The sequence below is a fragment of the Chiloscyllium punctatum genome, chromosome 3, assembly GCF_047496795.1.
Source record: "Chiloscyllium punctatum isolate Juve2018m chromosome 3, sChiPun1.3, whole genome shotgun sequence".
Lineage (NCBI taxonomy): Eukaryota > Metazoa > Chordata > Chondrichthyes > Orectolobiformes > Hemiscylliidae > Chiloscyllium > Chiloscyllium punctatum.
Genome location: NC_092741.1, coordinates 108544808 through 108557912, shown reverse-complemented (window position 1 = coordinate 108557912; position 13105 = coordinate 108544808). Strand labels below are relative to the sequence as shown.

At 42.2% G+C, this 13105-nt stretch overlaps 1 protein-coding gene and 1 long non-coding RNA gene across 3 annotated transcripts in view; one reads left to right on the top strand and one right to left on the bottom strand.

The window, feature by feature from the left end:
• Nucleotides 1-13105, bottom strand: part of LOC140463843 (uncharacterized) — a 30537-nt gene that overhangs the window by 10469 nt on the left and 6963 nt on the right. The window contains exon 2 of one of the 2 annotated variants that reach the window (XR_011954788.1): nucleotides 12468-12567. This is a non-coding gene — a long non-coding RNA (uncharacterized lncRNA). Of the gene's footprint in view, nucleotides 1-9245; nucleotides 12568-13105 lie in introns of those variants that run through there. The other variant, XR_011954787.1, reaches the window with a different exon arrangement.
• adgrb3 (adhesion G protein-coupled receptor B3) overlaps nucleotides 1686-13105 on the top strand; it is an 838641-nt gene continuing 827221 nt past the window's right edge. The window contains exon 1 of the mRNA XM_072558131.1: nucleotides 1686-1800. Coding sequence (XP_072414232.1) covers nucleotides 1795-1800 — 6 coding nt within the window. The 5' untranslated portion in view covers nucleotides 1686-1794. The remainder of the gene's footprint in view (nucleotides 1801-13105) is intronic.

The following is a 13105-nucleotide window of genomic DNA, read 5'->3' as shown; positions in this document are numbered from 1 at the left end:
CCGGCCATGATGATAGAGCAAAGATGCTGCTAAATAAACTTAAGTGAAACACTTTGCATTTCAAAGTGATTCAATGTTAACATGTGTGCATAAAGTACACACTTAGGCAAGAAACATTGCATGCAGCAATATATTTAAATGCATTTAGCATTCAAGCCTTAACAAATATTGCTTCAAAGCAAGTCAAATTAATATTTGACATGAAAGATTTTGCATTTTTTAAATAATGACATAATCTGACAATTTAAGTAGAATTATTGTAATCAGGCCATGCCATTTTGATCAATATAGAGAGCAAGAGAAAGATCTGCAACTTTTGCGATTGATCTATCCAGTATTGCAGAGAAAGCACTGAATGTAGAATAATATGTAAAGATCAGTAGAAAATCTGACCTCATTGTGTTCATGGTAATGTATGTGAGCCCATGATGTTAAATAACTTCCAACAACAGGATTATTGTCCTATTTATAGAGTTACTTACTTGGATAGGTTCTCTAATTCATTGAAGCTACTGGCAATTCGCGTATATTGCCTGTTCCACATACATAGTCACAGCTCAATATGTATTCACAAATGAATCTATGCTGAACATTTATCATGATGCTACATTAAGAAAATCACAGTGCATGTTTATGTATATCCACTTAGCTTTTAATAATCTCTTTAGAATGGTTGCACACTACTTTAAGGTGCATTAGCAATGAGATAATGTTATATTTTCATTCTTACAGTTAGAGCATTACAATCATTTCCAAATCACTCAAGTGTCATTTTTCTTGTCGGCCATTGCTTGCCTCAAACAGCAGCCCTGCCTTCGATGCAAGCCTGTACAATTCTTGGATAACTGCTGATTGACATGTTTTACTGGTGATCTTTTTCTATGCACACCACAACGCATGGATCCAGTGGTAAATTATTATTACCAGCAATAAACAAAGTGACATCACTCAGACTTTATATTTTTATTATAATTAAATGTTTTTCATAAATGTAGGTTTCACTTGCAAGTCCAGCATTTACTGTTTTTTTCATTCACTTGCAGATGTAGATCAGCAATCATTACCCATCCCTCGTTGCCCTTGAGCTGCCCTTGAACTTAAAGGTAATTTCAAAGGGTACTGAAAAGATCAACCATACCTCTCTGGTTCTGCAATTGCATGTTGGCCAGACCAAATAAAGGTCCTTTCCTAAAGGATATTAGCCGGTCTTATGGCAAGCAGTGATAGCTCTTGTAGTCAAAAGTACTAAGACCAAGTTTACAAATATAGATTTATTAACTGAACTCAAATTCCATGAGCTGCCATAGAAGAGCATTAGCTTGAGCATCGATATTAATAGCCTAGTAGACAATATCTGCCCTCAGTCATGGTGTTAAAAGTAACAAGGGTCCTGTACCTCTTAAATGAAGTTCAAGGAAAATAGTGACACCTTGATAGGAACCAGAGACTGTCCAACTGATTGATTGCTATGTGTTTAGAAAAAGAACATGTATAGGATTGAGCTAGTGACATAGGTGACATAGGTAGCAAGACAGCACTACAAACTACAGGGTCTGGAAGATGTCAATGGTCCAGGTAAGTGATACATTTCCAACATTTTGTTCTGCAATCAAAAGCAAACAGCAACAAGCAGCAGGTATTAAACATAAATTTACTAATTCTATTGATCTGCCAATTTCACCCAGACAGTGCCTGCTCAAAGATGCACAACAGCATTATGTGCTGCCATGCGGACCAAAAAAATGAGTTCCAGGTGACTGAGCAATCGGTGCAGCTATGTAGTGGACCAGCTCAATGTCTGTAAGTAACTGTTTATTTGTCTGATAATGACGACGCAAAATAACACAGTAAAACAAAAATCAACCTATAATCATGCTCTTGTTAAAGTGTCTGTTCCCAGTGAAGAGAAACATGACATTACTGTTCAGAGATTTAAAATTATATCTGTTCTGTGCAGCAGCAGCATTTGCAAAAAATCTCATCAGAAACTGACCATGTTTGTCACTTAGGTAATTCAGAAAAATGGCAGCAATTTTCTTTTTCCTCAAAGTTTGTCGGTACTTGCAAAGTCATTGGGTGTCAGCTTGACTATTTATTTACTAGAAGATTCATGGAATAATGCAAAGGGACAGTTATAAAAGGAAAATTTGAAAGGTCTCCAACTCAAGGGGGCAATTGAACTTATACTGAAAACAACGAATGCTGAAGATCACAGCGAGTCAGATAGTCACAAGTCGGTGTGGACTTGTTGGGCTGAAGGGCCTGTTTCCACACTGTAAGTAATCTTAAAAAAATCAATGGAAAGAGAGCAAGCTCATGTTTCAAGTCTAGATGACTCTTCATCAGAGCTAAAGTGAAGTGTGGATGGTGGCAGCATTTACCCTATAGCTGAATGTGGGGGAGAATGTGGCAATGGTGGGGAGTAGAGTGCCGTTGAAGAAAAGGTGGTGATAGTTCAAATTAAGTGATTGGAATTTGTGTCAAACTGCCAAACGTGAAAGAGAAGACAGTTCCACTGGCATGGGGGGAGAAGAGAGAGGAAATGGTGACACAGGGAATGTAGCAAGTAAAGCTAAAAGAAAGTGAAGAAATGAGAGCTAGTTCACAATATGAAGATGTTGTACTCAATATTAAGTCCAGAAGGCTGTAAAGTGCTTCGTCTGAAGATGCTGTGTTGTTCCTCCAGTTTCAACTGGCCGAATCTCTGATTATACCTTATCTGTGCTGTTACCTATAGTTGTGATTCTGAAGAAAGAGACATATTTTGGAGGGTATAGGGCTGCAACTGACCTGAATGATACCAAGAATTAAATTTGGAGGACAGGTTGAGTCGATTAAGTTTGTATTGTAATGATGGTTGAAGCATAGAATTACACAGTACTGAACAGACGCTTTGGTCTATCGAGTGTGCACCAATAAAAACCATTGAGATCTACTGTAGTCCCACTTTCCAGCAGTTGGCCATAGATAAGATGGAATAGGAAAACAGGGTGCAAGAAGCACAGTTATTGGGGTGAATAGGCATTGTACATGCAATTCAGTTCAAATTATTCTTCAGCCACTTAATTGGATCTCATCAACAAATGGGTGGCATGGTGCCTCGGTGGTTAGCACTGCAGACTCACAATGCCAGGGACCCAGGTTTGATTCCCGCCTCAGATGACTGCGTGGAGTTTGCACATTCTCCCAGTGTCTGCATGGGCTTCCTCCGGGTGCTTCAGTTTCCTTCAACAATCCAAAAGATGTGCAGGTCCGGTGAATTGGCCATGCTAAATTGCCAAGTCAGGGGTAAATATTGGGTAAGGGAATGGGTCTCGGTCGGTTACTCCTCGGAGGGTTGATGTGGACTTGTTGGGCCAAACAGCCTGTTTCCATACTGTATGGACTCTAATCTAATCTCATATTCCCCATCACTGAGTAGTGACATCAGTGTGTACCATTCAGAAGATGCACTGCAGAAATTCACAAAGTCTCCTTAGTTAACATCTTACAAGCACACAACCATTTCCATCTAAAAGGGCAGGAAATATATGAGAATAGTACCATCTCTCTCAAGCCAGAAATGTGCAGGTTAGGGAGATTGGTCAGACTAAATTGTCCAAGGTGTCTAGGGATGTGCAGCCGAAGTGGATTAGCCAGCGGAAATGCAATGTTACAGGGAAAGGGTGGGTCTGGGTAGGATGCTCTTCAAAGAATCAGCCTGGACCTCTATGAACTCAACACTCTATAACTCTCTGAAGTTGCAAAGACCATGTTTCCTTCACATAGGCAATCAAGTGGACCTTCCTGCCAGACAATGGGGTAGGAGTTGGGTCTAGTCATTGCATTACTTTTGGATAGTCAATGCAGAGCTTTTTGAAGCCATCCAAGTTGTTACAAACACATCTGAAGAACTCCACTTGCCAAATTAAAGCTAACTGACATGGAACAGAAGGAGAATTTTTGGAAGCAAGCGAGCATTAGAGGGGATGTTCAGGAGCAAACACACATACATACAAGTGCACACATGCACAAACACAGATACATGAATGAACACAGGGACAAATACAAATAGGCACATAAGCATATGTAAACAGATTATGAAAAGATGTAAGAGCATTAGGGTTGTGGTGAAGGGAGATTTTAATTTTTGCAACATTGACTGTGATCCACTTAGTGTTAGAGGTTTAGATAGAGTAGAATTTGTAAGGATCATTTAGGAGTGATTTATAGAGGAGTATGTAAATAGTCCAACTCAGAAGGGGCCATACTGGACCTGGTATTGGGGAATTACCCCATCCAGGTTGTTGAAGTGTCAGCAGGGAATTACTTTGGGAATAGTGATTACAATTCCATTAGTTGTAGAATACTCATGGACAAAGACAAGAATGGTCCCAAAGTAAGAGTGCTAAACTGGGGGAAGGCCAGCTGTAGCAAAATTCAGCAGGAGTTGGGGAATGTAGATTGGAGCATCTGTTTGAGGGAAAATTAACATTTGGGAGAAAGTGAGGACTGCAGGTGCTGGAGATCGGAGCTTAAAAATGTGTTGCTGAAAAAGTGCAGCAGGTCAGGCAGCATCAAAGGAGAAGGAGAATCGACATTTCGGGCATGAACCCTTCCTCAGGAATGAGGAGGGTGTGCCAAGCAGGCTAAGATAAAAGGTAGGGAGGAGGGACTTGGGGGAGGGGCGTTGGGAATGCAATAGGTGGAAGGAGGTTAAGGTGAGGGTGATAGGCCGGAGAGGGGGTGGGGGCGGAGAGGTCGTGTGGGCGGAGAGGTCAGAAAGAAGTTTGCAGGTCAAGAAGGTGGTGCTGAGTCTGAGGGTTGGGACTGAGAAAAGGTGGGTGGAGGGGAAATGAGGAAGGTGGAGAAATCTGCATTCATCCCTTGTGGTTGGAGGGTTCCTAGGCCTCCTGGGTCCTCCTGGGAGCAGATGTGGTGAAGGCAAAGGAATTGGGAATATGGGATGGTGTTTTTACAGGGGCAGGGTGGGAAGAGGTGTAATCTAGGTAGCTGTGGAACACAGTCGGTTTATAGTATATGTCCGTGTTGAGTCGGTCATCCAAGATAGAGTCCTAGACCTCTCCATCTCTATCTTGGACGACCGACTCAACACGGACGTATACTATAAAGCGACTGACTCCCACAGCTACCTAGATTACACCTCTTCCCACCCTGCCCCCTGTAAAAATGCCATCCCATATTCCCAATTCCTTCGCCTTCGCCGCATCTGCTCCCAGGAGGACCAATTCCAATACCGAACAACCCAGAAGGCCTCCTTCTTCAAAGACCACAATTTCCCTTCAGACGTGGTTGACGAAGCTCTCCACCGCATCTCCTCCACTTCCCGCTCCTCCACCCTTGAACCCCACCCCTCCAATCACCACCAGGACAGAACCCCACTAGTCCTCACCTACCAGCCCACCAACCTCCAGATACATCGGATCATCCTTCGTCATTTCTGCCACCTCCAAACAGACCCCACCACCAAGGATATATTTCCCTCCCCACCCCTATCAGTGTTCCGGAAAGACCACTCCCTCCATGACTCCCTTGTCAGATCAACACCGCCCACCAACCGAACCTCCACTCCCGGCACCTTCCCCTGCAACTGCAAAAAATGCAAAACTTGCGCCCACACCTCCCCCCTCACTTCCCTCCAAGGCCCCAGGGGATCCTTCAATATCCATCAGAAATTCACCTACACCTCCACACACATCATTTACTGCATCCGCTGCACCCGATGTGGCCTCCTATACATTGGGGAGACAGGCCGCCTACTTGCCAAACGTTTCAGAGAACACCTCTGGGACACCCGCACCAACCAACCCAACCGCCCTGTGGCTGAACACTTTAACTCCCCCTCCCAGTCCGCCAAGGACATGCAGGTCCTTGGCGTCCTCCATCGCCAGACCATGGCAACACAACGCCTGGAGGAAGAGCGACCCATCTTCCGCCTAGGAACTCTCCAACCACAAGGGATGAATGCAGATTTCTCCAGCTTCGTCATTTCCCCTCCCCCCACCTTTTCTCAGTCCCAACCCTCAGATTCAGCACCATCTTTTTGACCTGCAATCTTCTTCGCGACCTCTCCGCCCCCACCCCTTCTCCGGCCTATCACCCTCACCTTAACCTCCTTCCACCTATCGCATTCCCAACGCCCCTCCGCCAAGTCCCTCCTCCCTACCTTTTATCTTAGCCTGCTTGGAATACCCTCCTCATTCCTGAGGAAGGGCTTATGCCCGAAACGTTGATTCTCCTTCTCCTTTGATGTTGCCTGACCTGCTGTACTTTTCCAGAAACACATTTATGAATTCACATTTGGCTGTAGATACAGTCACATAAATGGGTTAACTACAGGAAAGGTAAGAGAGATAGGCAGGTAGTGCAGGAGTCTTCTGCGGCTATCCCCATTTCAAACAAGTATGCTGTTTCAGAAAATGTAGGGGGTTTTGGACAGGAAAGTTCATGTCTTACAAGCTTAAAAGAATTCTTTCAGGAAGTGATGCTATCATCTGCCTTCCCTATTTGCCCTTTGCATTGAAATAATGCAATTTAATTTATCAGTCCTACTTTGTTCTCTACCTTGTCCCTCCCTGCCCTGACTGTGTGACTCACTTTTGTTCTCAACTGTACCAGTCATAGATTGACCTCTTTCCTCACTCACCCACCTTACTAGTATAAATCCTCCTGAGCAGCTCTCACAAATCTCCCTGCCAGCATATTTGTCCCCTTCCACTTTAGGTGCAATCCGTCCTTCTTGTACAGGTCACTTCTACCCTAAAAGAGATTCCAATGATCCAGAAATGTGAATCCTTCTCCCATACACCAGCTCCTCTGCCATGCATTCATCTGCTCTATCCTCCTATTCCTGCCTTCACTAGCTCGTAGCACCAGGAGTAATCCAGATATTACTACTCTCGAGGACCTCCTTCTTAAATTCCTGCCTAACTCTCTATAATCTCCCTTCAGAATCTCATCTTTTTCCCTTCCTATGACTTTGGTTCCAATGTGTACTATGACCTCCTGCTAGTCCCTCTCCCCTTTGAGAACATTCTGCACCCTCTCTGAGAGATCCTTGATCCTGGCACCAGGCAAGCAACACACTATTCTGATTTTTCACTGCTGGCCACAGAAACGTCTATCTGTACCTCAGACTAGAAAGTTCCCTAACACAATCGATCTCTTGGAACCCAATGTACCCCTCATTGCTTTAGAGCTAGTTCAATACCAGAAACTTGGCTGTTCGTGCTGCGTCCCTTGAGAATCCATCACCCCCTACATTTTCCAAAACAGCATACTTGTTTGAAATGGGGATAGCCACAGAAGACTCCTGCACTACCTGCCTACCTCTCTTACCTTTCTTGAAGTTAACCCATCTATGTGACTGTATCTACAGCAAAACATTTTTCCTGTCCTCCATCTTGGATCGACTTATACACTTAATGGTAAGGTCCTAGGGAGTGTTACTGACCAAAGAGACCTTGGAGTGCAGGTTCATAGCTCCTTGAAAGTGGAGTTGCAGCTAGATAGGATAGTGAAGAAGGTGTTTGGTATGCAGGATACAGAGGGTAGTAGTGAAAGACAATTTCTCAAAATGGAGAACTGAGACCAGTGATGTTCCAGAGGGATCCGTGCTGGGACCACGGTTGTTTGCAATATGCATAAATGATCTGGAGGAAGGTATAGGTAGTCTGATTAGCAAGTTTGCAGCTGACGCTAAGATTGGTGGAGTAGCAGATAGTGAAGGGGACTGTCAGTGAATGCAGCAGAATATAGATAGATTGGAGAGTTGGGTGGAGCAATGGCAGATGGAGTTCAATCTAGGCAAATGCAAGGTGATGTATTTTGGAAGAGCCAATTCAAGAGTGAGCTATACAGTAGATGGAAAAGCCCTGGGGAAAATTGATGTCCAGAGAGATCTGGGTGTTCAGGTCCTTTGTTCCCTGAAGGTGGCAATGCAAGTCGATAGAATGGTCAAGATGGCGTGCCTTTCTTCATCGGATGGGATATTGAGTAAAAGGTTCTGTTACAGTTCTATAGAAGTTTGGTTTGGTTACGTTTGGAACACTGCATACAGATTTATTCACCACATTACCAAAAGGATGTGAATGCTTTGGAGAGGGTGCAGAGGAGGTTCACCAGGATGTTGCCTGGTATGGAGGACACTAGCTATGAAGAGAGGTTGAGTAGATTAGGATTATTTTCAGTAGAAACACTGAGGTTGAGGGGGGACCTGACTGAGATCTACAAAATGATGAGAGATATAGAGAGGGTGGATAGCAAGAAGCTTTTTTCCCATAGTGGGAGACTCAATTACTAGAGGTCACGAGTTCAAGGTGAGAGGGGAAAAGTTTAAGGGAGATATGTGTGGAAAGTTCTTTAGACAAATTCATGTGTATTGACTTTATGTGAATGTGCTCATGCACATACCTTTGTGGCTCTGTCTTATGCAGGTAGAATGTGCGCAAGTGTGTGAAAGAACATACTTGGATGTATGCATGTGTGCTCATATACATTACTGTGTTTATGTATGTGTGTTTATGTATATACCTGCAAATGTACAGTGCACATAAATATGTTTGTGTTTGTGTGCTTGTGCATTGATGTTAGTGGGTGCCTGGAACGCATTGCTAGCAGAGGTGGTAGAGGCAGGCACGATAGCATAATTTAAGATGTATCTAGACAGATACATGAATGGGCAGGGAGAGCAGAGGGATACAGATCCATAGAAAAATCCACAGAGGATGTGGATTGGCGCTGGTTTGGAGACTGAAGGGCCTGTTCCTGTGCTGTAATTTTCTTTGTTCTATGTTCTTGTTCATATATGAATAAACACAGGTGCATATACCAGCATACATGGGCACCTGCATGAGCACAAATGTATAAACACAGATGTCTGCATGATCACAAAGGCACAAGCAAGGGTGTTTGTATAAGCATAGGTACGTTAACACAGGCAAATACACAAGAACACATGAATAATTAAAATTATATGCACACACAAATATGCATAAATATAGGAAAATGCACAAGCACACAAACAGAAACGTATTTGTGTGCATGCCACATTTGCAGAGATATACATAAGCACACATGCACAAACACAGTTATGTATATGAGCACGCATGCATACATCCAAGCATGTTCTTTCACACACTTGCACACATACAAACAGTTACCTGCATAGGAAAAGAGTCACAAAGGTATGTGCATGAGCACACATTCACATGAAGTCAAAACATACACATCAGGACACGAAAACGTTATCAGCGCATACATTTATTATATAAGGATGTGTATATAAACACAGGTACATAAGCAAATATGGATCATCAAAGTTTTGTTTCCAAGCACACCTGTCTCAACATAGTTATGTGCATGTGCACATATGCATAAACACAGATACATGTGAGAGCTCAAAGGGTAAATATAGTTATATGCATGGGCATACGTTCATAAACACAGGTACATGCATAAGCATACATGGCACAAACACAGTTATGTACATGAGCACACATACACAAACCCACTTATATATGTAAGTACACATTCACAAACCCAGGTATGTATGAGTACATGTGCACAAATATAAAGACTAACACATGTATAAGCAAACATGCACATATGCATCAGGACATCCAAATGTATTAGCGCATGCATTTATTATTGCAAACCTGTATAAACACACACTTGTATCTACAGGAACTTCCATTAGTGAACACCAGTATCAGCACAATCATACAGCATCACATGTATGCATTAGCATAGAGTGAGACAAACACACGTATTGATGCTTCCACACATTAACTGATACACTCACATTAATAGAATCTGTACAAACAAGCATAGCTATACAAATACAATAATTGTCACCAAGCACATATGGATTTACACAGATAGAAATGCATCATTATGCACACACATAAAAATGGATGTTAGCATATACAAACACATGTATCACTATGCATTGTGAACCAGCATAAAATACATACTGAGTAATTCACACTAATATACACAAAGAAACACACAGACACATCATCGAATCCCTAAAGTACAGACAGAGGCCATTCAGCCCATTGTGAAGAGCACACCTTCTGAAGAGCATCCCACACAGATCCAGCTCCCACTCTTTCCCCTTTACAACCCATTGCCCATACTAATTCATCTAGCCTTCACATCCCAAACACAATGGACAGCTTAGCATGGTCAATCTATCTAACCAGTGCACCTTTGGATTGTGGGAGGAAACTCACACAGACACAGGGAGAATGTTCAAATTCCATAAAGACAGTCAAATGAGGCTGGAATTGAACCAAGATCCCTGGAACTATGAGGTAGCAGTGCTAACCACTTGAGCCACTATGCCACCCTACAATGGAAAAGCACAATCATCAGCACACACTGTGCACTAGCATGACATACATATACCAACACGCATACATATGCATCTAAACATGCAATCATGCATAGGCACACATGCAAAAGCACATTCATCAGCCCATGTGTGCAGACATATATATATCAACAGTACACAAACCCATCAGCATATACATATAAGAACACACATAGATCAGCGAACATACACATCCTTCAGCACACAAACACACACATTAGCAAAGGAACACAAACATGCATTAGCATATAGATGCAACAGACACATGTATCAGTATAAACACAAACACATATGAGAGGGGAAAGATATAAAAGAGACCTAAGGGGCAACTGTTTCACGCAGAGGGTGGTGCATGTATGGAATGAGCTGCCAGAGGAAGTGGTGGAGGCTGATACAATTGCAAAATTTAAAATTACAATTGCAATTGCTAAAGGCCTCTGGATGGGTATATGAATAGGAAAGGTTTCGCGGGATATGGGCCAAGTGCTGACAAATGGGACTAGATTAGGTTGGGATATCTGGTTGGCATGGACGAGTTGGACCGAAGGGTCTGTTTCTGTGCTGTATGCGTTATGACTCTATGGCTCTATATATTAGCACTTGCATAGCATCGGAGCAGTAGGAAGCCATTAGGTCCTTTGAATCTACTCTGCCATTCAATATGATCATGGTTGATCATCCAATTCAGTATCCTGTTCCTGGTTTCCTCATACCTTGAACCCTAAGAATTATATCTAACACCTCATTTGATAATTTGACTTCAATCACTTTCTGAGGCAGAGAATTTCATAGGCTCACCCCTGTCTGAATGAAAACATTTCTCCTCATTGCTGCAGTCTTCCCAGTCATGGAGAACATCCTTCTTACACTTGTCTTTTCTAGTCCTATTAGAATTTTATCAGTTTAAATACATACTCGAGCAAACACATACATATATGCTAACAAGGGTCTGTGGGGTGGCACGGTGGCAATGCTGCCTCACAGCGCCAGGGACCTGGGTTCAATTCCTGCCTCAGGCAACAGTCTGTGTGGAGTTTGCACATTCTTCCTGTGTCTGCGTGGGTTTCCTCCCATTGTCCAAAAAATGTGCAGCTTAGGTAAATTGGCCATGCTAAATTGCCCATAGTGTTAGGTGAAGGAGTAAATGTAAGGGTCTGGGTGGGTTGCTCTTCAGAGGGTCGGTGTGGACTTGTTGGGCCGAAGGGCCTGTTTCCACACTGTAAGTAATCTAAACATGCAGCTTCATAAATATAAATTTTAAATATTTTCCACTTGGTTAAAAAAAATAAAATCACTTTGTAACTCAGCAACCCATAATGGCATTTCACCTCCAACACAAGACATTTAGGCCTGATTAGATCTATTTATTATTTAACAAGCCCTATTCAGCAGGAAGCATGCCATTGACTGTCCTAGTATTACTCTGTTTAAGGAGCACTTCCGATTATAATGAAAATCCCTCCTGCTGAATATATCAGGATTGGGCATGACTTGTGAAATTAGTAACCATCCATCACCCTGAACATTGAATAGTTGTACATTGTACAAGGATGATCTCTATAATGTGATTAAAACTATTTGAATGTTTTCAGATACTGAAACCCTTTGCGCCATTTCACATTCGCAGCATTTTGTTTAAATGTCAGCGTCAGTCCTGGCTCATGACTTTCATGTGAATGTTAATGTAACTCTTTCAGCTTTGACTCATAGTTGTGGGTTTAAATCCCACTCGAGTAACTTCAACATGTGGTCCAGGCCAATACTCGATTAGAGTGCTGTGAAATTGCTGCACTGATGGATATGTTGAACTTAAGGTTAGCTGTTAAACTATAGCTATGCCTTTTGAAGCTTAATGAAACTTGGTATGATAATGAGATAATACTATAGCATGTAATAGTGATATCAGCAGTCATATACTACAGAGGTTGAAAAAAAAAGAACCGATACTTGTGAGATACATTACAGAACAGCATCATGTCTAATTGAGTAGAAAAGAGTTACCAGAAACCTACCAAAATCAGACAACATCACTCATGCTAAGCAGAAAAAAAATTATTTGAATCACAAAACTGGCTGGGACAGCCTAAGGTACCATTATTTCCAAAGTGACTGAATCCCAAGATCCGAACCATGTGACCATTTAAGCCACAAGGGCAACACCCGCCATTCTTTTCAGGCAATTGGAAAAGAGCCTATTGAAAAAAGAATAGAAAAAGATCTGGTTAATATTCACTTTTTAACTAATATTGCCACAACAGCTTATCTGGTCAATAGCTCATTGCTACTTGTGACATATTGCTCTGTGTAATTGGTTGCTGTATTTTCCCCAGTAGAGTAATGATGGTTATTCTCATCCTAAGAGAGCTGGTGAAGTTTGAAACTAGATACTAGTACTTTTCTTGATAATAAATTTATTAATAGCATCACACATTACACATATCTCCTTCCTACCTACCATCACAGTGCCCCAGAAGTCTCTCTCCATAGTTTTCTTGGTAATGGGATTATTGACAGAGTACAGCACTGATCTTTGTCGGCTTTCCACTGATCAACCCAGTATTCTCTCTTTTTAAGTGCTCTCAATACTTACTTAAACAATGCCCTTCACCCATGTATGGTAACAATGTAATTAAAATACCACTGACAATGACTTACACTTGAAAAGTACTTCATTACACGTGAAGCACTTGGAATATGCTGAGGACATGAAGGTGCAATATAAAGCACAAA